We start from the raw sequence: 27,165 nt of genomic DNA, 5'->3' as shown, positions 1-27,165 counted from the left end.
TGTCTCCATGTTTGTCACTTGTATTGCACAATAAAAAAGCAGTGGGAGTCAGGGTTAAGGTCAGAGGTCAGGTACCTGAGTTCAGGTAGACGCCCTGGAAGACGAAGGCATCGTCCTGTGGCAGAGCTGAGCCACCTGGGAACCAAACACACACACACACACACATACACACACAGCATCAGTGGGTAGAAACTAACCTACTTCCTGTCTGAACCTCGAGGGTTAAATTCTCTCACCTTTTCTTCTTTTTTGTTTTACTTTTTTGTTTTTTGTTTTTTTTTCTCCCCTTTTATAACCCTGTAGAGTGTGGAGGGAATGTCTGTCATTGTTTGTTAATTGTTTGTTTATTGGAAAATTAAAAAAAAAAAAAAAAGGACCCCAAAATTGACACAAATTAGACCACGGACCCCCATTGGATAACATTTTGACAAAATACATAAACAATCAATGTACGTTTAAATTAGGCGTAGATTATAGAGAAATTTCTGGAAAATAAGTGGTACAATTTTTAGAAAAAAGTGGTAAAAAAAAATGTTTTAAAGATTTTTTTTTTTAAATTATAGAAAAATGTGGTAAAATTTCTCAAAAAAGTGGCGGCAAACAATAATACAAAATGCATTAAAAAAAAATTAAAAAAATTTCTCTCACCGAACGTGAATGTCTCTCCTCCGAAGTCCCACACGAAGCGCCCGTCCTGCTCCTTGTTCGTTAGCTTCGTCCCACAGTCACGACTGGCCGGTCCCTGTCCAATCACGTCCCAGTCCTGGTCGCCACACATCAGCACCGACGGAGCTCTCAGCCAACCACAGAACAGAGACCCTGTGGGGGGGGGGGGGGCGTTCATCCAGTCACTCACTAACACTTCTACATCCATATCTAAAACCATCACTTAGTTTAGTTTAGTTTATTAGTTTACTAAGGGACAGTGTGCAATTACATTAATCATTTAAAGGAAAAAAAAATGAAAAGATGGTTGCACCAGATTTAGCTCCCAGCTAATTTCCATCTGTCGTCCCTACACATAACAGGAAAGTGATAAAATACACAGAATACAAGCTACTATACAAAGATGAGGCATAAATAGACACAGTTAGACAATGGACAACACTTAGACAACACCGAAACATGTATGATCATGTATCACTGGTTCTCTCTTGGAGTTAACCTGTGAGTTTGAAAAGATTTAAATTCCTGACAAAACTATACGTAAAATTCATAGTAATATCTTATACTCCTCTTATAGAAATTCAATCTCACAAATGTTTTCCAAGGATACAACACACTATGAAATAATCATGTAACAATATGAGACAGAACAGAACTACTTTCCTGACACGGCTGCTGGGCGGAGGGATTTCAAAAGCACAAGTAGTTCAGAGTATTTGTTTCATGTGTCGTTATGTTACATAATTATACGTGATTATCTCATAGCGTGGTGAATGTGCACTTCACAACTTGATGACTTTCTCATCAATAACATACAGACACAAGTGCAAATTTCTAAAAATCAACTCTTAGGTTTTTTACATGTTTCATAACAAATGTTTTCATTTCATAAAAGCTCTCAATCTTATGAAAAAGAAAAATGCCATTAAACTGCTTAGTATTATTGGTAAGTATGATTTACAAAAGAAGCCCTGGCCTTAGTTTTACTTATTTTATAAATGTATACACATACTGTATGTTTGTCACATATACTATATATGTTTGTTTGTTTCCCCTTGGTTCTCATATGCACAGTCTGTTCCTTTATCTAAAAGAAACTTTTTCCACCACTCTCATTCCTCACTCACTCACTCACCCGGCCCGTCTCTATAGTAACGTACCTCCGTTCAGCTTGTTGTGGTTGAGGACGAAGCCGTCGCAGCAGGCGTCGCGGCTGCAGCTGTCCTGACAGAAACGGTGAGCGTCGGTCACCGAGGTCCGACCGGACGGGAACACCTGAGTCCTGAACACACCTGAGACTACGCGGGTCATCCTGGTCTGCAGAAACTCCGCCCCTGACACACACACACACACACACACACACACACACACCTGTCAGACTACCATAGTATCATTTAAAAAACACTCAAAAATCGGCTGATCAATTGATGTAAGTTAGAACAATGAACCATGATGCCTGCTATGCTGTAGACAGTTTTATCTCTAGTAGATTGCATAGTTTTTAATATAACCTGATTTATAATAGGGTAGGCAAAATAAACTAAGCTTCAGCCTACACCTTTTCAATCTAAATGTCTATTGTACACTTTCTTAATTTACTTACTGTTTACCTTGATTTACATATTTTCTGTTTTGTTACTCTTTTCTTTTTTAGACCTTGTCACATTGCTGTATTTATGTTGAGCTGTAATTTCTATTGTACATCGAGGTGCCATGTCAAGACCCAAACAAACTAAACTAAACTAAACTAACTGTTGTTCCAAGTGTCCGTCGCCGCCTGGTTGCCACGGTAACACCTTACCATTCTTCCTGATGACCACCAGCTCTGAAGCTCCGCCCCTCACTTTGACAGAGCAGCTCAGCCAATCAAACAGCTCGGCCTGAGGATTACCCAGAAACCCACTGGTCTGGAGAACGACACGTCAAATACACGTGAATCACATGTTTAGGTGTGTGTATGTTTATGTGTATGTGTATGTGTATGTGTGTGTGTGTGTGTGTGTGTGTTTGTATGTACCTGCTGCGAGGTGTTGCAGTGTGTGTTCAGTGTGTGTGTGCTGTACAGTTCACACTGTCTGTTGAACAGCGCCACATGGTGACAGGACGGCTCCACTGCACAAGCTGAGAAACACACACACACAACAGAGCTCAGATTCAACTGTTCTACAAAATGTGGTCAAATTTCTCAAAACAATTCTAGAAAAAAGTGGTCAAATTTCTCACAAAAAGAGTTTTTTAAAAATTCTAGAAGAAACTGGTAAAACTTCTCAAAAAAGTTTAAAAGTTTGGTAACACTTTACTTGAATACGTGTTCATACTTACTTTTTTACGGTATGTTTTAAATGACATTACCATAGTTTTTAGCTATAGTTTCTATTTATTGTACTTATTTATTTTTGTTTATCTTAGTGGGCTGGCATGGGACCAGGGCATCGAAATTTCCTTCATCCCATGTTTTTAACATGTGTTGTATGACAATAAAGAGACCTTTGACCTTTTGACCTTTGATAAAACTGACCACAATGTCATAACCATGACATAACAGCTGTCATAAACATCAATGGATACTTATGACAGCTGTCGTTAAGTGTCATTCGGTAAGTTATGTCACTTTTGATGCAAAGTTGACATTGTTTGAGATGTCCTTGTTCTGACAACTTGACACAAAGACAACATAACCTGTCATAGCAGACCCAAGTGCCAAATTATGTCAAGTTGTCATAACAAAGTGATATAACTTACCGAATGACACTTAAAGACAGCTGTCATAAGTATTCATTGATGGTTATGACAGTGTAATGTCAATATTACAGTATGAACATGTATTAAAGTAAAGTGTTACCAAAAATTCTCAACCCTACGCTCATGTTAAGATTGATAAATTCAGATCCTTGCGGTGGAATTGGCATACACCCATTTTTTTGGTGTGGTACACATGATTGGTGAAGAGCACAGTGTGTGTATGTGTGTGTGTGTGTGTGTGTGTGTGTGTCACCTTGGACACAGGTCTTGAGGTCAGAGGTCATCGTCTGCAGGATTTCAGTATCTTCAGCTCCGACGATCAGATCTGATCCAGGAACAGCCTGAAACCTGCTGAGAACTACAACACACACACACACACACACACACACACATTAACAGCACTGATCCATCCAAATGTTAAAAAAACAAACAAACAGTAGCTGCTCTCTGATTGGCTGCTGCTGCTGCTGCGTCGTCACCTGAGCACTCCTCATCGGTCAGAGCCTCGTCGCTATTGGTCCACTGAAGCTCCGCCCCCACGCTGCTGACACACCTCCACCTGCCGGACAGGAAGTCAGGCTGCGCTGACAGGAAGTCGCCGCTCTCCGAACAGCGCAGGCCCCGCCCCTGACAGTCCGTCACACCTGTCACACACACACACCATCAGTTTAATTTGACTTACAGAGGTCCTATGTTTTGGGATGGACGACCTCCTTCACTAAGATCCATTTCTTCTTATTCACTTTTTAAAAAGCAGCTACAAATACATCTCAACTTCTCTTGAATTTCCCGCTCTTTCCTCTCTCTCTTTCGCTCTCTTTCGCTCTCTCCATATCCCACATCCTCACTTTGTCTCTTTATGAGTTTAATTAATACATTTTTTTTTGTACCTTATCTCTATTGTCTCTATTTGTTACCGAATCGCTTTGCACTTTATCTCTTTATTTTTTTTCTCATTTCTGTTCATTTTGCTCATGTAACATTGATTATGTATGCACTTTATCTGCTTTTTTTTTCTATGTTTACTTGTTAGCCATTGAAATGTGTCATGTCATTTCTGTGCTAAATAAATAAACTCTAAACTCTAAACACACACACACATCGAGTTAGATTTCCATTGATTGATTGATTGATTGATTGATGGTTTAAGGCCCAGTGAGTGAAGCTCTGACTCACACTGACTGACAGATGAGGATCCAGCGGGTGAGGAACCAGTGGGGCAGCTGTTGCAGAAGCCCTGCCCCTCTTCGTCCTGATAGGTTCCCTCGGGACAGAGAAGACACGCCCCCTCTCTGGAGAAGCTGCCTGCAGGACAAGCCACTGTAGAGACAGAGACGGGGACTAGTAGAGACCAGTACAGACCAGAACAGACCAGTACAGACCAGTAGAGACCAGTAGAGACCAGTCCAGACCAGTATAGACCAGTCCAGACCAGTATAGACCAGTCCAGACTAGTAGTGACCAGCACAGACCAGTCCAGACCAGTCCAGACCAGACGACTCACCACAGCCTTCACCGTCTCCAGACAGGTGGTAACCGGGGGAACAGCCGAAGGTTGCCGTCGTCATGGAAACCAGTTTAGGCTCCGACGTGAACATGGACCGGATGTTTCCCAGAAGCCTCTGCACTCCCTCCAGGAGTCTGGACTCGTTCAGGAACAAACCTGAACACAGAAGACACAACCTGATCAACTTCTGATGGTTCTGATCACGAGTGTGTGTTGTTGTTGTTGTTGGACACTGTAGCTGCGCCATAAATGCCTTGATGGCCACAAAAATAATGACAAAAACAAAAAACAAAAAGAACAATACACCTCAGCCATATTAATCCAACAGCATTGCACATATTCCATAACATAACACATATTGCACATATCCCATAACATATAACACATATTGCACACATCCCACAACATAGCACATACATACACCTCATAAAGTCCCCATGGTAAGAGCACTGTAAGAGTTATTGCACAGACTTGTTAAGCAATTTGCTAGAAGTTGGCATAAAAGAATTCTTAAAACGGTTGAGTTTACAGTGAGGGACTCTGTAACGTCTACCTGAGGGTCGGAGGTCGAACTCTGAGTGAAGGATGTGGGAGGGGTCATTCAATATCCTCAGGGTCTAAAAACAGTTTGCTCGTACATGTTATTAAAGAGGAAACACACTCACCGACGTCGTGCAGGTCGGGCAGGTCAGACAGCTCAGACAGGGACACGCTCCACTTGAGCCTCAGATCCACCGACTCAGCACCGACACTGACACACTGCAGCTGCACCGAGGAGCCGTCACACACCCACACAGAGCTACCGGACATGGGCAGCTGCACACACACACACACACACACACACACACACACACACACACACACACACACACAGATGTAGTAATGTGCAATTGTTTAACGCAGTGGTTCTCAAACTTTTTTACATCAAGGACCCTAAATAGACACAAATTACACCACGGACCCCCATTGGACAAAATTTGAAGCAAGCCAGAAATACACAAATACTTGTTCTGAGACTGAAGAACGTTACTTTTTTAGATAAAGTACGTTCAACTTAGGGCCAATGGTGTGAATTTTTGGAAATATTGTAGAGAAATTTCTGGAAAAAAACTGGTACAATTTCTCCAAAAATATTTAAACATTTCTAGAAAAAAGTGGTAAAAATTCTATAAAAAAATTCTATAAAAACGTGGTAAAGATTGTAATATAAATTAAAATAGAAAAGTTAACATTTTTCTACAGTAGAAAAAAGTTGTCACATTTCTCAAAAAAAAGTTTTTAAAAGATTCTAGAAGAAACTGGTAAAATTTTCTCAAAAAAAGGTAAAAAGAAAAAGATTCTAGAAAAAGTGGTAGCAGTTCTATAGTAAATTTCAAGAAAACGTTGGGGGCCCCCTTGAACCCACTCGGGGTCCCCGGACCCCACTTTGAGACCCACTGGTTTAGTGAACTGAAACTGTTTCATATGGACCATAACACATCCATGATGGTTTGGACCAGAGGAAAAACATACACGTGTGAATGTGAAACAAACAAACTGAAAAACAATGAGTCGTTTCTGCAGCAGTCTGAGTGAAAACAGCCTGAAAGTGAATGAATGAGAAGTAACGACTACATGAGTTTCTGTTTGTGTTGAGACATATTCACCATTTAACTCTGTTCTTACTTCATGTTTCTGCCTGAGAAGTTGTTGATGCTCAGTGGAGCTTAAATACAAAAAGTTTGATGTGAAACAGTTTTTTTTTAAAAATAAAGTAGACTAATGAATTGAGAAACACATGGGTTCAGATTTTTTTTTGTATTTAAAAAAAAAATCTTGGTATCAAATAAGTATCGAGAATCATCAAAATTCACTGGTGTTGGTATCGACTACTGAGACTCTGGTATTATGACAAGAGTAGTGTGTGTGTGTGTGTGTGTGTGTGTGTGTGTGTGTTCACCTGTTGGGAGCAGAGCCCCCTGCTGGTCATGGAGATGAACAACAGAGACTGTAACCGGCTGATCTGAGAGCAGGACGAGGACAAGGACCAGAGCTGAGAGGACGACACCGTCTGGAGAGGCCGAGAGACTGAACACACACACACACACACACACACACACACACACACACACACACACAGAAAAACAATCAAAGTGTGTAAACGTGTTACACACACAAAGATCCTCAGAGAAGTAAGACGATGTCTCACTCTGACAGGCTCCTCTCAGCGGTTTGTCGTCTCCGTCCCACCGGCGACTCCCAGTGTCACACGTGAAGCTGCTGACAGGAAGCGAGTTGTGGTAACCATGGTGACAGACGAGGTCGCAGCTCTGACGGCCGTCGGCTGCTGCCAGGCGCCGGCAAAGCAGTGCACCGTGGGTAACGACGGGGTCGGGACAGACGGGACCTGGAGACAAACACAGTGACAAAAACACACACACAGACAGACAGACCAATCAGAAGCTGCTGTCTTTCATCATCACTAGAGCAGTGTAAAAGAGAGTAAAGACACGCATTGGTCCAATGGAAGCGCCTCCTGGTGGAGGAATATGGGTTTTGCAAAAGCGCCCAAGAACTGACATCTCTACATTGTTGGTGAATGAGCAAGTGTGGTGTTTTCAATAATTTAAGGACATTTATAGATCACCCACGTTAATAGCATCATTGAGGATCCTTTACAGATAAACATTAACACATAGGCCAGTAAAAAACAACAACAAAAAAACAGTTATCTACATTAATGTTTCAATCTACATTTTATAATCAACAAATTATAAGTATAATTTGATATGACCAAGACACATAAAAACAAAAACACGGCCGTTTTCATCAATTTACCAGCAAGTGGGCAACACACATACATTGGAGTGAATGGGTTTTCTGGGCGCTTTTGCAATACCCATATCCTGCCACTAGGGGGCAAAACCCTTAAACCCTTAAACCCTTACCACGGGAATCAATGGAGGTGTCGTTACTCTCTTTTACAGTGCTCTAGTCTTAGGCAACGACCTGCTGATGACTTACGGTCACATGACGGCGTCCGACCCGTCTGGCGAGGCGTCCTGGTCCCGCCCACTTCCTGCCCGTCCACAGACACGCACCAACAGGAAGTGACATCACACTGCAGCGGGAGGAAGGAGCCGTCGGGGCGACACTGAAGACCCTGAAGCTCACACCAGCTGGGACCTGAACGCACCACACACCGCCAACACTTTAAAGGGATAGTCCAACATTTTGTCAAATTTGGCCCATTGCCATAACCCCTATAGTCATAGCAGTAGGTTTGTTACCTTTAATTGTTTATTTTTAGGGAAATTCATGCAAAACCACTGATGCGCGTTGCCTTCAGGGACAGTTTTTCATCAACAGTCTCTGTATTTCCCTCTAAAACAACTCTGTGTGGTAACGTTGTGTTATTATCTCATAGTGTGGTGAATGTGCAGCTCACAACTTGTCCACCAGAGCGTTGTGGAGTTGTTGGATTGTGTATTTGATGAGTTTGATGAGGGAAACCAAGAAATCCCATAATGAGCCTCTGTAGCGTAGCTCTGAGCAGCTCACGGCTCTGCTACGCCGTTCTAATAACAGCTTGCACCGACAATTAAAGGTAACGAACCTACTGCTATGACTATAGGGGTTATGGCAATGGGCCAATTTGACTAAATGTTGAACTGTCCCTTTAACACAGTGAAGTGACAGTGAATGCATCACTGACGGCAGAGAGAGAGAGTGTGTGTGTGTGTGTGTGTGTGTGTGTGTTCGTACAGGTCAGCTCTCCGCTGGTGCTCAGCGTCGCCGTCTGAATCTTCTCTCCGGTCTGAGGGTTCACACACCAACCTGCAGCGCCCCCTGTCTGCAGCACAGAGTAACGGCCGTCCTGACACACACACGCACACACAAATACAAGTGTTAGACATGTGGGCGGAGTTAAAGTATATGAACATTTTGAACGGACACAATATTTCTCATCTATAATTTCATCGATAGTTGTTTTATTGATCAGATCTGATCCACTGTTTTCAAATGTGCCACAGAGTCTGAGAAACTTTTATAGGTGTTCAGAAACGGCCGTTTGTCCTATTTGTTCCACCTCCTTCCACAAGTTTCCACACGAGTTTACCCGAGTAAGGAAAACTAATTTGATTGGTCGTTACCAAGCGGGCGGGATTTCACCCCAGATTTACTCGAAAATAGAATTTTGCACAAAGTTTGGGCTCCATCGTCTGACAGATGAGTTATTAGACTAATGTTAAGACCCATAGTGGAATCAAATTAAAGTTTCTTTTCTGAATACCTTTAAATGTTGGTTTAAAAGTGCAGTAACGTGTCAGAGTGTGTGTGTGTGTGTGTGTGTTCTTACCTCATCACACTTGGGGTCGTACGGTGAAGCGTCGATGTTTTTCGTCCAACCAGAGAGAAGAGAACGAGTCTGAGCTCTCTGACAGGAAGTCAGACCTGCAACGCACACACACGTTCAGGTTGTCGCCTCCTGCATTTCCAGCTCTAACACAAGTCAGTTAATTTATGCTGATCTTCCTCTGTGTGTGTGTGTGTGTGTGTGTGTGTGTGCTTACATCTGGGCAGGCTGAGTGAGCGGCTGGTCAGGGAGCCTGGGATGTATTCTCCATCTTCATCGACGCACCAACACTGAGCTGAACACACACATACACATACACACACACTTTGTTATTGTGGTTATTTTACATGACGATGTCACTCGGTTCTACTTTAGTCCTGACTGATGATCAATAAAACAAGTTAAATATCACAGTTCTGTGTTCTGAATTTCTGTATTATCTTTTTTTTTGTTACTTAGAAGACGACCACTGTTGTTTTCACATAGCGGATGTATTTTCATCAGCCTTTTCTGTCTTCCACGTCTCCTGCACAATGTTGAATTTCAGTATTTTCATTGTTTTTATGCAGGCTATATAATGTGCAAATAAACTAAAATAAACTAAAGTCTGATAAAAAACAAAACATGTTTGTCACATCATTTCCAAGATTGCCAACGTTTCTGCTGAGGAAATGTGGGTAAGGCCGTTTAATTTACAGGCCGTTAATTACACGATAATGTCAAGAAATAGCCTAGAAATAACAATTAATTGTGTCATAACGTTGAGAAATATTGCCAAGAAATAACAATTGATTACGTAGAAATAGACCAGAAATATTGGTCAATTAAAAGGACTTGGTGGAGAAACATTCTGGCCTTTCCCAAAAAAATCAAAGCAAGAAAAAAGCATGTGTAATCTTTGGTCTTTATGAAAAACATGACATTACTATGAAATTGACAATTTCTTGACATTACTATGCAATGAATTGGTATTTCTTGGCTATTGCTTGATATTAACACGTAATTAACGGCCTATAACTCAATTACCGGAATTTTTTTTTTATTTTCCAGTTTTTGCAGCTGTATAAGAATATAATGTAAATATATAAATGTAACACAGTTATGATACTTGGTGAAGACAGGTGAGTGTTACCTGAGCCGTGGTAACACTGTGTGTTGAGCCAGCGGCCGTCGGCGTCACACTGAGGAGTGAAGGGCTGATAGGAGCGACGGCCGAGAGGCAGCAACATCTGGACAGCTGCAAAACAACAACAACAACAACAACAGCATCATCATCATCATCATCATCATCATCAGTAACCCAAAAAGGACAGCACATACACTGTTGAGCTCACAGGTTTTGACTCCGAGACTCGAACCACCAGCTCTAATGGCTGTTGTGATTATCAATATCATCAATATAGTCGAGCAAGAACTCATTAGTCAACCTGAATTTCATTGGTTGCTTGGTCGCAGAAAAAAAAAAACATTTGTCTCATCAAAATGAAGTCAAAATCTATATGATTGAACTGTGTATGAAAGGCTATGGGGCTTTTAATTTGAAGGGCCAAATAAAGGAAGTCGTGACACTCACTCACTGTCAGTTTTTAAAATGTATTTATTTTTACGTCATAGTCTCGTTAATTAATTGTAAACACTGTAGGCTATTATCATTGTCTGCAATAATTAGTCAACTAATGGCCCTAAATATTATTATTACTATGTTTTTAATCAGATCAATAAAACACCTGGACTGAACAGACTGTGATCAGATGTGGTCGTGTGATCAATGGATTCTCCATGAAGTTCTGCAGCTTCTGTTTCTCTGGAGCTTTTATTCTGAAGGGCCACGACATCGTCAGGAAGTGACATCGTGTTTACTCACACTTCAGCACTGGAATAAGAGAGTAACGACATGCATTGGTTCAATGGAAGCGCCTCCTGGTGGAGGAATATGGGTATTGAAAATAACAAATTATAAGTATAATTTGTTATGACCAAGACACCTAAAAACAAAAACACGGCCGTTTTCATCAATTTACAAGCAAGTGGGCAACACACATACATTGGAGTGAATGGGTTTTCTGGGCGCTTTTGCAATACCCATATCCTGCCACTAGGGGCGCAAAACCCTTAAACCCTTAAACCCTTAAACCCTTACCACGGGAGTCAATGGTGGTGTCCTTACTCTCTTTTACAGTGCTCTAATTCACACATTAACTCTCCTGACAGGTGAGGTCATAGTGTTTCTTCAAGGTCAGACTCACTGGAGAAAGCGGCCAATCGCAGAGCGGCGTTGGATTGGCTCAGCAGCGACTCAGAAATCCTCATCTCCTCCTCTGATTGGCTGATCTGCAGCTCCTCCGGCGTCAGACGCAGACCCTCGGCCAATAGGAAGCCGTATCCCAGCGGCAGGTGGGAGGAGTTAGAGAGAGAGATGACGCTCCTCACCCGGTCCCTGAACGCAGCAGCGAGGGCCGACGCCTCAGAGCAGCTACCTGAGGAGGAAGAGGATAGGCACTAGGTTAGCGTGTCACAGCTGTCCAGATGTTTACAGAGACAGAATCAGTCTCAGCTGAACTGACCTGAAGACGGAGGAAGCTTCTGTGACGTCGTCTCTGGACCTGAAACACAACAGACGGACAGTGGCCGCATCACGATTCAACTCGTTACAATGACAGGACGGTTGCTGTGGCTCCAGAGTGTCTAATGGAGGTTATCTGATGTTATTTACGGCTCTTCAACAAGTCAAAACAGTCCCATTTCCCCATTAGACAATGTTTTTAACTTAAAGCAGCTGAAACCAGTGGAAAGCTTAGTGGTGGTGACCGTGTAGTAGTCCGTTAAAGACTAACGTTAGCTTTTTACTTCTGGACATCGCATTAAGCTTCAGATACGGTAGAAAAGGAGTTCATATCTGAAGATTATCTCACTGAACTAAACTTGGAAGGATCAGAAACTGTCCAGTGTGGGTACATGGGCGCGGCGTGCAATGGGTACCGACCCGGTCTGACCCAAAACGGGCGTTTCTGGCCAATTTTAAACCGTGGATACGTGGGGCTATCCAGTAAAATTGGGCGCAGCAGATGCCTTTACGTACCGGTGGAGTGCAGTTGATGCAACAACGTTACGTTCACAGATAGCCCATTACACGTCGGCCATTGTTGTTGAGAACCGTTTTGCTTAAACGCACATGTGCGAACGGCTTGTCGCTAGGCGCTTGACGTCATCGCGTCAACACCAGCTCCATTTAACATCACTACACGGATCCACTCAATCGGATATTTTTTTATTTCTCCACTTTTTTATCCATTTAAAAATATCTCCGTTTATGTGGGTGAAATCGCCGTGTGGTTGAGAGGCCCAACTGGACAGAAAAATGTGCGTTTAGGAATGTATTGTATTTGTGTAGTCCAGGCCTATGTGTATTGCATATTTTGGTTTGAATTAGAGCACTGGAAAAGAGAGTAATGACACGCATTGGTTCAATGGAAGCGCCTCCTAATGGCGAAATATGGGTATTGCAAAAGCACCCAAGAACTGACATCTCTGCATTGTTGGTGAATGAGCAAGTGTGGTGTTTTCAATAATTTAAGGACATTTATAGATCACCCACGTTAATAGCATCATTGAGGATCCTTTACAGATAAACATTAACACATAGGCGAGTAAAAAAAAAACACACAAAAAAAAACTGTTGTCTGTTGCAAGTGGCAATCTACAGTTTGTAATAAACAAATTATAAGTATAATTTGATATGACCAAGACACCTAAAAACAAAAACACGGCCGTTTTCATCAATTTACAAGCAAGTGGGCAACACACATACATTGGAGTGAATGGGTTTTCTGGGGCGCTTTTGCAATACCCATATCCCGCCACTAAGGGCGCAAAACCCTTACCACTGGAGTCAATGGTGGTGTCGTTACTCTCTTTTCCAGTGCTCTAGTTTGAATTAAAACACTATTAGTCGTGACTTACAGCTGGCAGCGCCCCCTGCTGGTCCGGCGCTCGTCCTCTTCCCCTCGCCGTCCACACAGAAGCAGCGCTGGCCGACGCACTGCAGCGGCAGGAAGTCCCCGTCCTCGGAGCACGCCGGGACGTAGATCTCAGCTCCGGCCGCCAGGTTTCCTTTCACCTGCTGCGCCATCGCTCTCTCTGTCTCGCAGCGGGACGGGCAGCGAGGACGCCGGCCGGAGGAGGTCCGAGACCCGGGCACCTCCGACCCCTGAGGGTCGACGCACCAGCACGCTCCTCTCCAACACTGAACCTCCTGGTAACCACCATCGGGCGAGCAGCTGGGAACAAAGATGGCCGCCACGTCGTCCTCTTTATCAGAGCAGGAACGAAGGAGCGGATAGAGGACCTGCAGGAGGAGGAGGAGGAGGAGGAGCATCACTCTGTGACCTCAGACCTCTCCTGTCAATCATCCGTCAAAAAACAACAGATTGACACCAACCTGTCGATTGTACCGGATAAGACAGCAGCCGACAGATATACTATACTTAATGTTAAAGTCCCTGTTAACAAAATCAACATCTAATCTGTCCCTTCAAATTAAAGTTTGTGACGTGTCTGTTTGGAGCAGCTGCTGACAGATGTGCAGCTGACAGTGACAGTTTCCTCATCACTAAACCTGAGCCACCATCCGATCCTCCCTCGTTCACGCACGTGATGACGGGACAAAGTCTCTTGGACATACAGTATATTGTATATTCTGTAGTTTTCCTATCTTTAGCCATCGGCAACCATCTGGTGCGTACCCGCTGTTTCTGACCTGACCTGGTTGGAGCTTAGAAACAGTTTAAACTGGCATCATTGGCTATGACTGGATTTTACATTCACAAGAACTTGCAGAAAATAGATATAGACCTGGCTTCTAATGAGACCGGCTTTTATTTGCTCAAACTTGAAGCCAGACCCGGTTCACTACAGGAGACCAGAGTCTGAGACTCTTTGAAAACGGTAGCCTAAGGATGGTCCCCTGAAAGCCGACTTAGGGGGAGCTCTGAAATGTTGGTGATGCAAGGAAAGTGGCCTAAAGACATGGTGGTCCTTGGTTGTAAAACAGAATAGAAACAACACAAAAGTGACGTGATATGTGAGAGTGACACGTAGGCCTATGTCGTTCACTTCAATTGACTTGCCGATCGGAACTGGTACCTAATAGAGTCTTCCCCTGTCAATCAAAATCTAATTTTATAATATAAAATATTATTTGTGCTTGTTCATTTCTCTTTGAAATTAGACTACTTATAGATCACAACCAATAGGTTTTTGGCACAAATAAGGAGGAAACCAGGAAAATAGTAAACAAAAGGTACTAAAGGACATAGAAACGCTAAGAGTAAAGTAATATATAGTATAGTAATATATATTTGTGGGCAGTTAAAGTAGGTAATTGATATTTTCTGTTGTGCAGTGTTATTGATTAGGAGCGATACCTATGCTCATCAGTGGTTGTAGAGCCAGATCAAGGGACTTTAATCACACATCACTGAGAAATCTCTTTTATCGTTCTTTTCTCACCTGCAGACAATATTCACAACAACGACAGAACAGGAACACGCCAGGTTCCTTTATATGCAGACCTCATTCATGAGGTGGTTTGCACTGACCATCTATGGTTAAAAAACGGTGTGTACAGATCGGGGCATGAAGCTGATTCAGGTGTGCACGTTTGTAGGCACACTGAGGGAAGTTTACTTGCAAGTGTGCATACGCAGGGTTTTATAAGTCTCAATATTTTTTGGCGCACGTTAACTTTCACTTTTGGACGCACATACACTTTTAGTAATGATCCTACGCACAGTTTTTATAAATGAAGTCCCTGAGGGGTCACGGTGACCCGCATGACCACCTGCAGTCTCACCTGGTCCAGGGATTCGTCCTGGGAGATGCTCAGTTCTCTCAGCGTTTGCTTCAGCGCCGACAGGAAGCTCTGATCCTCCAGGACTCTGCTGACCGACCGGACGAGGTCCCGGTTCTTCTGCAGGTTCTGAGAGGAGAGACGCTCCAGACCCAGAGCTCCTCGAGCCCCCACCTCGCCGCTCAGGTTGAAGGCCACGGCGTTCTTCAGGAACTTCCCTCCAAACAGGTTCTCCTGCAGCATCCAGGGGGAGGAGGAGGAGGAGGAGCGGGCCAGAGCCTGCAGAGCCCCGCCCACCGAGGGGAAGAGACCGTGGAGGACGTCCACCATCTGAGACAGGAAGGAGGTGGGGTCCGAGTCCACGGGCAAGAGGAGGTCCCTCAGAGGACGGAGCAGGGAGGCGCAGGAGGAGGAAGGAAGTCTGATGGAGAAGGTGAGACGAGGAGGAGAAACAGGGCCAGAGAAGAGACGGGACAGAGCCACTCGACGCTTAGAGGGACAGTCAGCTGGACCTGGAAGAGGAGGAGGAGAAGGAGGAACAGGAGGAGGAGGAGGAGGAGGAGGATTTGACTGTTATATACTGTGATATGTAACGGACGGTCCGGGTGCACTCATTCACCCATAACGGACGTGCAAACCCGACTGCCAAGTGGTCATTGACCTCTTGGCACAACGGTTTGCATCATCGCCCGCAACCCCCATTCTGACATCCCACCAGTCCGACATAGGCCTCTATGTCTGAATGGCAACACTTAATTTTTCTATTTTTTTTAAACATCCTGCCTTTCCGACAATTCCCATAGCTGTATGTTGGAATGCTGGGATGTCTAAATGGTGGGATGTTAAAGTGGTGGGATGTTGGAATGGTGGTATGTCTAAATGGTGGGATGTCGGAGTGGTGGGATGTCTAAATGGTGGGATGTTGGAATGGGGGGATGTCGGAATAATGGTATGTTGGAATGGTGGTATGTCTAAATGATGGGATGTCGCAATGGTGGGATGTCGGAATGGTGGGATATCGGAATGGTTGGATGTCTAAATGGTTGGGATGTCGGAATGGTGGTATGTCTAAATGGTGGGATATTTGAATGGTGGGATGTCGGAATGATGGTATGTTGGAATGGTGGTATGTCTAAATGGTGGGATATCGGATTTGGTGGTATGTCTAAATGGTGGTATGTCAGAATGGTGGGATGTCTAAATGGTGGTATGTCTAAATGGTGGGATGTCAGAGTGATGGGATGTCTAAATGGTGGGATGTTGGAATGGTGGGATGTTGGAATGGTTGGATGTCTAAATGGCGGGATGTTGGAATGACAGCATGTAACCGTGCGGGAAACCAGGGTTCGAACCCCACCTGGGGCAGTTTGTACTGAAACACAACGCAGCGAGCCAGATAACATCGGCTACATAAGGGATAACGACCGATGATTATCAGGAATTAATGGATGATGCAGAGCCGTGAACTGTTACCGTCTGTGCTCTGTTGTGTTGTTTTGTATTACGCCTTGGTTGTTGTATATGGATGGTGGATGGGTATTTGAGAGCTTCTATGTATGTTTGTTGTCATGACTGTATGTGCTTTTCGTTTTATGTTGGACCCCCTCAAAAACAAGATGGCTGCTCATCTCAAGGGGCTATCCATAAATTAAAAAAAATAAAGAAACCCTTGCGTCTTGTCTGGTGAACACCCACCACAGTGCGGGGCGTCTCCGAGCCGCCGTGTCCCGGGCAGCTCTCTCCCTGCGGGGTCGACACACCAGCACTGCCCCCCCCTCTGACACTGGGTGGGGGTGAAGCCTCCTCTGATGTCACAGGACGGGACGAACACGCTGGACGCCGCCATCGCCGCTCGCTGCTCCTCCTCGCAGGGGGACGGACCTGGGACAGACAGACAGACAGACAGTGTTATTAACCAGTTCAAACCTGTTCAAACAGTTGAAAACACTGGGGTCCTTGTAAAGAAGGCTCAGTCTAGGCTTTTCTTTCTTAGGAAACTTCGATCCTTTGACATTAGCCCAAGGCTGCTAGGCACCTTCTACCAGGGCATCCTGGCTAGTGTTTTATTTTATGCTGTCCTGTGCTGGGGAGGCAGTATATCTATTGACGACAAGAACAGGATTAATAAGATGATAAAGTGATTGATTGGTTTTAACCCAGATAAGCTTGAGGTAATAGTGGAGAAGAGAACAAGGACCAAGTTGAAAACAGTCCTTCTCTATGATAACCACCCACTCCACAATATATTTAAGGATCTTAAAAGCTCCTTCAGTGAGCGGTTAGTGATGCCTCGGTGTTCTACTGAACGACTTAGACGCTCCTTTGTTCCTGCAGCAGTCAGATATTTTAACCACAAATAGCGGCTGTCTGTTGTTGTTGTTGTTTTTTTTATCTTCTGGAGGTGTATATTTATTTATTTATCTTTGCCTATATTAATATCAATTTAAATCACTTGCTTTGAGCAGCCTACTCTGTCGTATGAAGTATCCAATCATGTTGATAAGTTTTGTGCAATGGTATGGAAATGTTTGTGTATATATTTGTTAAGTGGATGTATGTGTTTTTATTGGGTGGCAAAGCAGTTTCCCCTTGGGGATCAATAAAGTTTTCTAATCTAATCTAATCTAAACCAGTTAGGACCAGTGAGTGACGTTACATCTGAAGCGTCCGGTGAGGGCGAGGCGAACTCCCAGCATCCTCCGCTGCAGGATCCTGTAGATGTTGGACTGAGAGAAGGAGCGACCAGAGGGCAGAGCGGAGAAGGCCGAGTCGTACACCTGAGACAGGAGGAGCTCCACACCTGGACGGGATCGACACACCTTCATCATCACCTTCATCATAACTACCATCATCATCACCTTCACCATAACTACCATCATCAACATCATCATGTACCTGTGTCCTCCAGCTCGCGGCCTCGACTGTCTGAACAGAAACAGTAGGAGGAGACAAACGGGAACGTCTTCCTGAAACTGCTGAACGTCCCAAAGGCTTCTGGGAAACTGACACACACAGGTGAGACAGGTGATGTCACTAGATTTACTTGGTACGGTTATTGTCAGAGAGATAATCACAGTATTATCACGATTATCACGTTTATTATGCATGAATTAATCTCACAACAAATCAAATATAGTCCAAATATAATTACATTACTTCAACTTCAACTTCAACTTCAACTTCAACTTCAAACAACTTTATTAGTCCCACGAGGGGCAATTGATTTCAGCAGCTTGCACAGTCCAAAAAGAAACACAGTACACACAATAAATACATATAAAAGATAAGGTAAATAAAGAGAATAGGATGCCAAGGATACAGTGTTGTCAAAGATCAGTTGAATAAGTGAATAATACACAAGTTGCACATGTTTGACCAATAAAATGTGCATGGTAAGAGGAATAAAATCATTATAAAGAATTTAAGAGGCGAATAGCAGAGGGGATAAAAGATTTTAAAAAAGGGTTTGTCTTGCAGACAGGTGAGACATAGCAACGACCTGAGGGCAACAGAGAGAATTCACTTGACAGCACATGACCTTACTAATTATATACACAAAATATTGGAAATATCTATTAACATAGGACCAAATGTTTTGTTTTTCTATTGCAAATGACAAACTAAAAGTTAAATTCCTACTAATTCAGTGTTACATTAGGTGTGTCAGGTGAGTGTACCTGGTGATGGCGTGCAGCAGGTCGAGCTCGGTCCTGTCGGTAGTGTTGATGAATTTACACTGAACGGGCAGGAAGCGGCCGTCGGCTGCACACTGAGGGGGGGAGGTAGGAGAGCCGGGGGAGTGGAGTAGCCGCCGCTCCCTCACCTCACAGCTGCCAGGACCTGAAGGTCAGAGACAAACGCTCCTGGTTAGTGCTGCACTGCAAAAACTCAAAATCTCACCAAGAATATCTGTCTTACTTCTAGTCAAAATGTTATTTCTAGTCAAAAGAAATCTCATTAGTGTGACTGCTGAAGCAGTCACACTATTGTTCTTCTGTTTGGCCATTTTCTTCCGCCTTTTTACGGTCTTCTTCTAGTCCTTCATACTTTGTGCTATTTCAACAATTCATATATCAAAACGTGCAGCTTCTTTTGAACTTTATCGGCATTACTTTTCTCTTTTTAACTATTTATACTTTTTCAAATATTTAACTTTTTCTGATTTTTTTCAGCTTTATAATGTGTGTGTATTGCGTCTAACGAGCAGAGCTAGAGTGTAGAGAGGCAAAAAAACATTCTAGAGTTTTTCTGGCTAAACTGTCAGCACGGCCACAAATTAAACTCTAGACAAATAATTTTCTCCAGTTATGTAGCCACACTTGTCTTCTGGCTAAAATTCTGGTCAAAAATGCAAAGAGACTTAGATAATAATTTTAAATATTTTTTAAATGCAGCCAGGGAGCTCTCTGCTCTCATTCAGCTCAATGCATTTTTTTCACATCAGCAGGAGAAGGAGCTCAACTTTGTAACTTGCTGTTAAGTGCTTTTTAATTCATTTTAATTCACCAAAAAATAGTCACAGGTCACAAAAAAGTCCTCTTCTTACTTGGTGTGGCTAATTTATATTAATTTCTTTTTGTTTTAAGCATCATTGAAAAATCTCACATTCATCAAAGTCTCAACCTCTCTTCTTGACAACTCCACTGTAGTGTAGGGGGTAGGGTAACTGCTTGCCAACCCTAAGGTCACTGGTTCAAATCCAAGGGAAGAATTCTTGTTATGTTATGTTGAATTCTGCTCTCCTCCCCCGCCTTCAATTGGTTACAGGTGTTTGTTATCTCCTTGATTACTCGTACCAGTTTGCAGCACATCATCACATTACAATGAATGACAACAGTCTTGAAAGCAGTGTGCTCTCTGTAGCCGAGTGGCAGAGTAAAGGCTTAGTGATCATATGGTCACGGGTTCGATTCCTGCCTCAGTCATTTCACATCATTGCTTGACTTTTGATTCCAATTATTCAGCTGTCATTGGACAGTCTTTGATTCCTCATAGTATAAAGCTCATTGTAACTCAGGTTCTCTGTGGCCATATGGTTAGTGTGTTAGGTGTTGTGCTATTTCAACAATTCATATATCAAAACGTGCAGCTTTTTTTGAACTTTATCTGCGTTACTTTTCTCTTTTTAACTATTTATACTTTTTAAAATATTAAACTTTTTCTGCAAATTAAACTCTAGACAAATTATTTTCTCCAGTTTTGTAGCCACACTTGTCTTCTGGCTAAAATTCTGGTCAAAAATGCAAAGAGACTTAGATAATAATTTTAAATATTTTTTAAATGCAGCCAGGGAGCTCTCTGCACATCATCACATTACAATGGCAACATGCTTATGTCTGTGCTCTCTGTGGTGAAGTGGCAGAGTAAAGGTTTAGTGATCATGAGGTTGTGGGTTCGATTACTGGTTCAAATCTTGCCTCATCAACAATTATAGTGAATTATTTTCCCAGTCGTCCTCTGTTGACTTCTGATAACTTGCTTCATGTTGAAACTGCTGCTCTCAGCCTGAAATTCACAGAAATTTTCATTCTAAGTCTTACTTGGTGTGGCTAATTTCTGCACTTTCCTTACCTTTTTTTAAGCAGGAGCCAGTGATCCTCTTATTAAAGGTTTTCTTTGCCACTCACATACTGTCTCTGCCTGTAGCCTAGTGGTTAGCTTGCTGAGCTGGAGACCTGAAGGTTACTGGTTCAAATCTTGCCTCAATAACAATTATTCACAGAAATTTTCATTCTAAGTCATTCAAGCTTGACTCTCAAGCTTTCTTGATGTCAGAGTGAGACAGAGTGCAGCTCATCAACAGACAACAGTCTCTGCAACTGTGTGTGCACTGTGGCCTAGAGGCAGAGTGGAAGTCTATTGACCATGAGGTTGTGGGTTCGAGTCCGACCTTGGTCAAACATTTATATGGTGATCACTGCTTGCACTATTTCCTAATTCTGCAACAGCGTTCAGCTGCTGTCAGCAGTCACACCATTTCCATTCTTGGAAATGCCTTTTCTAGTTGTACTTAAAATAAGACTTGTCACATACAGAGTAGCTTGTTTTTATACAATTTTTACTTCTTTCAAGCAGATTTTTTACTTGAAATAAGTAGAAAAATCGGTAACACTTTACAATAAGGGTCCCTTAATTAACGTTACTTAGTGCATTATTAAGCATTATTATATAAACTAATGTTAATTAATGCTGAGTAATGCATACATAATGATAACTAATTACATTATTCAACTGTTTTTGTTACTTAATAATTTATTATCTAACTTTGAGTAGTAAACATGAATTAACTACTTACTAATAGGCTACATTAGTTAATGTGTTTCCTAATCCTAAGTAATACATAATAATGATTGTTCATATATCTGTAAACAGTTAATTAATGCTTAATAATGTACTAACTAACGTTAATTAAGGGACCCTTATGTTACCGAAAAATCTGATAGTGGGGCAAGTTTTTCTTTCTTATTATGAGCACAAAAAACTTGCTTTCACTGTCAGATTTTTCTACTTATTTCAATTGAAAATTAGTTTGACACAAGTGAAAATGATCTAAAAACAAGTTAATTTGTAGGTGATGAGTCTTATTTTAAGTGGAAAGTTAGTAGTTTTGAGTAGAAATGAGACAATTTGACCAAAAATGAGACAAATATTCTTGGAAAGATTTAGTTTTTTGCAGTGGGGTCAGAGGTCAGAGGTCAGGTGTGTGTACGTACAGCGCTCAGGCGTCCCGCTCTGTCGGGTCCCGTACAGCTCCATCCCGTCCTGGTCCACACACCAACACTGCCCCCTGCTGGAGTCACACTGCACCGACTCATACTCACCTGAGGGGGCGCAGGTGAGCACCGCCTGCAGCTGACAGGGGGAGGGGCCTGAGGACGGACAGGTGAGGACACACGACACAGACGTCTCAGTTTTTAAGACTCAGCTTGATTCATATTATGTCCTCTTCCTGTCCCCTAACTATCCTCTACCTCAGTGGCTCTCGAAACTTTTTACATCAAGGACCCCTAAATTAACACAAATTAGACTACAGACCCCCATTCGACAAAATTTTGAAGCAAACAAATATTTGAGACTGAAGAACATTACTTTTTTTAGTTAATGTATGTTCAAATTAGGACCAATGGCGTGACATTTTGGAAATATTGTAGAGATATTTCTGGAAAAAACTGGTACAATTTCTCCAAAAACGCTTGGAGATTTATAGAAAAAAGTGGTAAAATTCTAGCCTATAAATCTCTCTTTACCCTAGCAGCAGCAAATCTCTTTGCTCCGTAGGTGGGTCTAGAAACGAGCCATAGGAACTTTTTGAGTCTCGAACACCGATTGTGTTGACCAATCACAGCGCTCTATCTGTTTAGAGAGTCGTTGGGCGGCTTAACGCCATGACGACATACATTTTAATTGGCTCGTCAGGCTAACGTCATCCTGCTCTTTGCTCTGATTGGTCGTAGTGCTACCCTATTGGTGCAGAGGCAGGTTGAAAGACAGCCTTCATCCCGCCCCCTGGATTGAGCCGAGGTCTACCGCTCGTTGACACACTAGACATGTTCATGATATAGTCTGGATGGTCAGGCTACTACAGACCCTCATTTGACAAAATTTTGAAGCAAACACCAGAAATATACAAATATTTGTCTTGAGACGAACAGCATTACTTTTTTAGTTAATGTATGTTCAAATTAGGACCAACGGCGTGAAATTTTGGAAATATTGTAGAGAAATTTCTGGAAAAAACTGGTACAATTTCTCCAAAAACGCTTAAACATTTCTAGAAGAAGTGGTAAAATTTGAAAAGAAGGAAAAAAAAGGTAAAAAAACAAAAAAAATTCTAGAAAAAAGTGGTAAGATTTCTTTTTTTTTTTGCCTTTTTATTTGACAGCCATAGTAGAGATAGACAGGAAAGTGTCATCGTGTGATTGATGACGTCACAGTAACTCACAGGACGGAGCAGAGCTGCTGGTTCGAGTCCCGACGACCTCTTGACCTTCAGCATCGACGCACCAACACTCCTGACCACTGCACTGCACCGGCCTGCACACACACACACACACACACACACACACACACACGTCATGACATCACAGGCTTCAGCGTGACCATTGTAATGGGAAATTTTGGCATAGCATGTTATATGCTTTAAGACTAGGGCACAAACATGTTATTCGAGTGAACATTCCTATGATGACAATTTATGTGGCCTTATCAGGGGAAGCAATATCCACACAGAGCAGGCCCGAGGTCAGGACCTGAAGGATCTCTTTGACACAGTGCCTGTGGAGATTTACCACTCTCACTATCAGGGGGTGAAGCCAGGCATGGCGCCATATATTTTGTCTGTTCAAAGCTTTGTTGAACTATAAGATAGCGTGTCTCTAAACTTCTTGAGCTCACTCGCTCACTGACTGTACTCCCGTTCAGTTGTGTGTGTGACTCCATTCATGAATGCCCTTTATTAAAACTACAGAAAGACAGCTGACGTGTCCAGTCATCCTTTTTTAAATACTTTGGTGAAGGAACAACATTTTTTGCCACCACACCATGTGCTGTGATGTCATCATCGACGCTCACCTGAACCGGCCGTCCTCCGTACAGTGAGGGGCCGCACCCTGTTGCTTGGCAACGGCCACGCCCCTCAGCAACTCGCATTGGCTCAGGCTCTCCGAGTCCAGCTGGTACTCTGCACGACATCGACGTGACAACAACAGTGACATCATCAGTAAGCTGTGACATCATGAGGGTCAGACAGGAGCGACATCATGCAATCAAGGCGGTTTTATTTGTTTAGCCCATTTTTACAAACAGTTTGTCTCAATAGTCTACTTGCCAGCCCATAGGGCCCCATTGTGAACCCGGAAATGTTGAGTACCCCAAAGTTTTATGTTAGAAATAGATAGTATGGGTCCCCAGTATTCAGAAACTGCCGGATGCTAACTTATATATATTGGGCAATTAGCATAACAGCATCATCAATAACCCCTAAAACCACTCCAATATTGCCCAGATCAGCCAAGTCAATTTTGTTGAAATATTGCCCATATAGGCAAAATATGCAAATTTATGCTAATTATGTCTGTTATGCTAATTGCCCAATATATATAAGTTAGCATCCGACAGTTTTTGAATACTGGGGACCCATACTATATATTTATAACATAAAACTTTGGGGTACTCAACATTTCCAGGTACTCATTGTTGGCAAGTAGACTACAAAGGGCAAGCAGATTTAACATTTAAAAGCTAAATTTGACTATCCGGAATTAACATTGTAGATATCAACAACGTCTTTCTGACTCGTCGTAATTACATTTTGAATAGTTGGATTTTTCATTCCCGATATCTGTAATTCAGTTTTGCCTCTTGTCAAAAAGAACATTTCAGATCTACAACTTTATTCTTCCTAGGACAGACAACGTCACTTAAACCATTCATGTGTATGGGGTTTGTCATTACAGATATCTACAATTCAGTTGCAGATATCCCCCGCTATGTGAATTACAGATATCTGTAACTGAATTACGACTATTCCTAATTCCAGTTACAGATATCTACAACTTCATTTGGCCTAGTCAAAACTTAATTACAGATATCTGAAAAGGGACATGTAGATATCTTTAATTGAGGTGAATTAAAGATATCTAGAACTGGAATTATGACTAGTCAGAAGCAAATTGTAGATATCTCAAACTGGAATTAGTACTAGTCGTAATTCTGTTACAGATATCCGTAATTCACATAGTGGATATCTGCAACTGATATGTAGATATCTGTAATGACAAACCCCATACACATGAATGGTTAAAGTTACATCATTTGTCCTAGACAGAATGTAGTTGTGGATCTGAAATGTAAATTGTGGATAGGAAGAATGTACAGTAGTTGCAGATATCGGAAATATAATTTTTGACTAGACAAAACTGAATTACAGATATCTGCAACACATATCCAGTCTGGCTTTTAAATGTTAAAATGGCTTTCCATATTACATGGCATCATAACAACATCCTCTGTCCTTAGACCCTCACATCTACTGAGGAAAAACTCCATAGAAAACCCTTTTAACAGGGAAAACCAGGAGAAACCTCAGGGTGAGCAACAGAGGAGACGTGACATAGATGTTGTATACAGACAAGACAACAGGTGATGAACTGCAGCGTCACAGTCAGACACTGTTCAGTTTGTAGTCACACAGATTATACGATATCATATTTAAATTTAAAGGTACATTGTGTAGGAATTACTCCCATCTAGTGTTGTGGTTGTATATCGCAAGCAACTCAGTCGTATTTTTCATGCTGCATTCACGTGAAATCGGTTAGATGGCAGACGGACGACAGCCGCTGCACGTAACGGCATAAACAAGCCTCTATGTAAACAAGTGGTCTGTCAGCACGAGGCAACACAATACACGTGATAATATGTTGTCATGGCGATGTGGTATTGTTTTACCGTCTTTCTCTGGACTTCTGTGACTAAAATGACATCTGGTTTGTTAGCGACGGCCGTCTGCCCGACTGCAGGTGAATGCAGCATCAGTGTAACGCTCCGTTCCTCCTCACTGCGTTACCGCGGTGACTTTTCACAGACGCCACCTCCACCTGAGCCAACAGCTCCGGTGTCTCCGCTGAGTTTCCGTGGTTTCCTACCGTCACGCTGCCACTGAACGTAAAAACATGGCGACACCACATGGCAGCAGCACCGAGCTTACCCGCTCCATGGAGATATGAATGATATGAACGGCTCATTCAGAGCTGAAAGGAACACTTCACTTTGTTGATGGGGGGGGGGGGGGGATTATTAATGAATGAAAAATGTACTTTTGAACAAAATAATCGATTTTCGTGAATAGATAACAGGAGAAGTTACACAATGTACCTTTAAATATAAAGAAGAGATTCTCTGACATAAACAGAGACACTGATTCATGTGGATTCATCCGCCGCTGAAAATAGTCCCGACCAGCAACACTCTGCTTCCTCTTAGAGTCAGAAACTTCCTGTTTACATTAAACTCTACATCTACAGTAAGAAGCACAGAGCTCACACAGACACACACACACACACACACACACAGGTAGCTGCTTACCTGAGGCTTTGCCGTGCAGCAGCTCCAGGCAGCAGAGCAGGATGCAGGTGATGCCGAGCAGCCGAGCCATCGTCTCTGTGGTGACGGGCCGAGCGTCTCTGCAACGGTTTATAAACCTGCAGACCTGCTGAGTCAGCATGAGGAGGACACCTGTACCCCCCCCCCCCCCCCCACCTCCCCCCCACCCTCTTCTCCATCCTCCTCTGTGCGCGCTGGTGGAACCACGAGTCCTTGAACGCCACTCGGGGGGGGGGGCGGCAGCGAGGCGCGAAGCCCTCTGATTGGACGAGAGGCCCTCGAAGACGCTGATGTTTTCACTGCAGAGACCTGAAGACGTTTCACCTGAACAACGGGTGACACACACTGCAAAAACTCAATATCTTACCAAGAATATTTGTCTTATTTCTAGTCAAAACTAATCTCATTATACCTAAAATATCTATATTTATACATTTACATACATAGTTATACATAAAAAAGCAGCTTGTTTTTAGACACCTTTTTACTTCTTTCAAGTCTATTTTCATTTGAAATAAGTAGAAAAATCTGATAGTGGAGCAAGTTTTTCTTTCTTATTACAAGCACAAAAAACTTGCTTTCACTGGCAGATTTTTCTACTTAATTCAAGTGAAAATCAGTTTGAAACAAGTGAAAATGATCTGAAATCAAGATAAGTTTCAGGTGATGAGTCTTATTTAAAGTGGAAAGAGATTAGTTTTGACTAGAAATGAGACATTTTGACAAGAAATAAGACAAATATTCTCGGAAAGATGTAGAGTTTTTGCAGTGCAGGCAGGGCGGTTTCACAAACAGTTTGTCTCAAAGGGCTTTACATGACATCATAAGAACGTCCTCTGACCTTTGACCCTCACATCCACTGAGGAAGAACTCCCTTAAAGGAATAGTTCACCAAAAAATGAGATTCAGTCATTGTTGACTCCCCCTCATGCTGATGAATACTCTGGAGTAGGTTTTTATTCC

At 42.6% G+C, this 27,165-nt stretch overlaps 1 protein-coding gene across 1 annotated transcript in view; it reads right to left on the bottom strand.

Moving 5' to 3' along the window:
• Positions 1 to 26,254, bottom strand: part of LOC146972807 (thyroglobulin-like) — a 40,800-nt gene extending 14,546 nt beyond the window's left edge. The window contains exons 1-30 of the mRNA XM_085803258.1: positions 26,185 to 26,254; positions 23,671 to 23,779; positions 23,042 to 23,133; positions 21,813 to 21,968; positions 18,777 to 18,939; positions 17,995 to 18,101; positions 17,756 to 17,899; positions 16,791 to 16,980; positions 15,824 to 15,831; positions 15,103 to 15,605; positions 13,212 to 13,596; positions 11,812 to 11,854; positions 11,498 to 11,724; positions 10,384 to 10,488; positions 9,469 to 9,546; positions 9,255 to 9,349; positions 8,660 to 8,771; positions 7,919 to 8,080; positions 7,104 to 7,301; positions 6,855 to 6,982; positions 5,581 to 5,731; positions 4,913 to 5,071; positions 4,585 to 4,728; positions 3,888 to 4,052; positions 3,662 to 3,766; positions 2,684 to 2,787; positions 2,468 to 2,573; positions 1,827 to 2,000; positions 649 to 819; positions 76 to 135 (exon numbers count right to left, since the gene is read on the bottom strand). Coding sequence (XP_085659384.1) covers positions 76 to 135; positions 649 to 819; positions 1,827 to 2,000; positions 2,468 to 2,573; positions 2,684 to 2,787; positions 3,662 to 3,766; positions 3,888 to 4,052; positions 4,585 to 4,728; positions 4,913 to 5,071; positions 5,581 to 5,731; positions 6,855 to 6,982; positions 7,104 to 7,301; positions 7,919 to 8,080; positions 8,660 to 8,771; positions 9,255 to 9,349; positions 9,469 to 9,546; positions 10,384 to 10,488; positions 11,498 to 11,724; positions 11,812 to 11,854; positions 13,212 to 13,596; positions 15,103 to 15,605; positions 15,824 to 15,831; positions 16,791 to 16,980; positions 17,756 to 17,899; positions 17,995 to 18,101; positions 18,777 to 18,939; positions 21,813 to 21,968; positions 23,042 to 23,133; positions 23,671 to 23,779; positions 26,185 to 26,254 — 4,414 coding nt within the window. The remainder of the gene's footprint in view (positions 1 to 75; positions 136 to 648; positions 820 to 1,826; positions 2,001 to 2,467; positions 2,574 to 2,683; positions 2,788 to 3,661; positions 3,767 to 3,887; positions 4,053 to 4,584; positions 4,729 to 4,912; positions 5,072 to 5,580; positions 5,732 to 6,854; positions 6,983 to 7,103; positions 7,302 to 7,918; positions 8,081 to 8,659; positions 8,772 to 9,254; positions 9,350 to 9,468; positions 9,547 to 10,383; positions 10,489 to 11,497; positions 11,725 to 11,811; positions 11,855 to 13,211; positions 13,597 to 15,102; positions 15,606 to 15,823; positions 15,832 to 16,790; positions 16,981 to 17,755; positions 17,900 to 17,994; positions 18,102 to 18,776; positions 18,940 to 21,812; positions 21,969 to 23,041; positions 23,134 to 23,670; positions 23,780 to 26,184) is intronic.
• Between the last annotated feature and the right edge of the window lie 911 nt (positions 26,255 to 27,165).

This window comes from Trachurus japonicus, chromosome 16 (genome assembly GCF_045865225.1).
Source record: "Trachurus japonicus isolate A0001 chromosome 16, Traja_1.0".
Lineage (NCBI taxonomy): Eukaryota > Metazoa > Chordata > Actinopteri > Carangiformes > Carangidae > Trachurus > Trachurus japonicus.
Note: the sequence above shows the minus strand (reverse complement) of the source record. Positions and strands in the feature narration are given on the sequence as shown.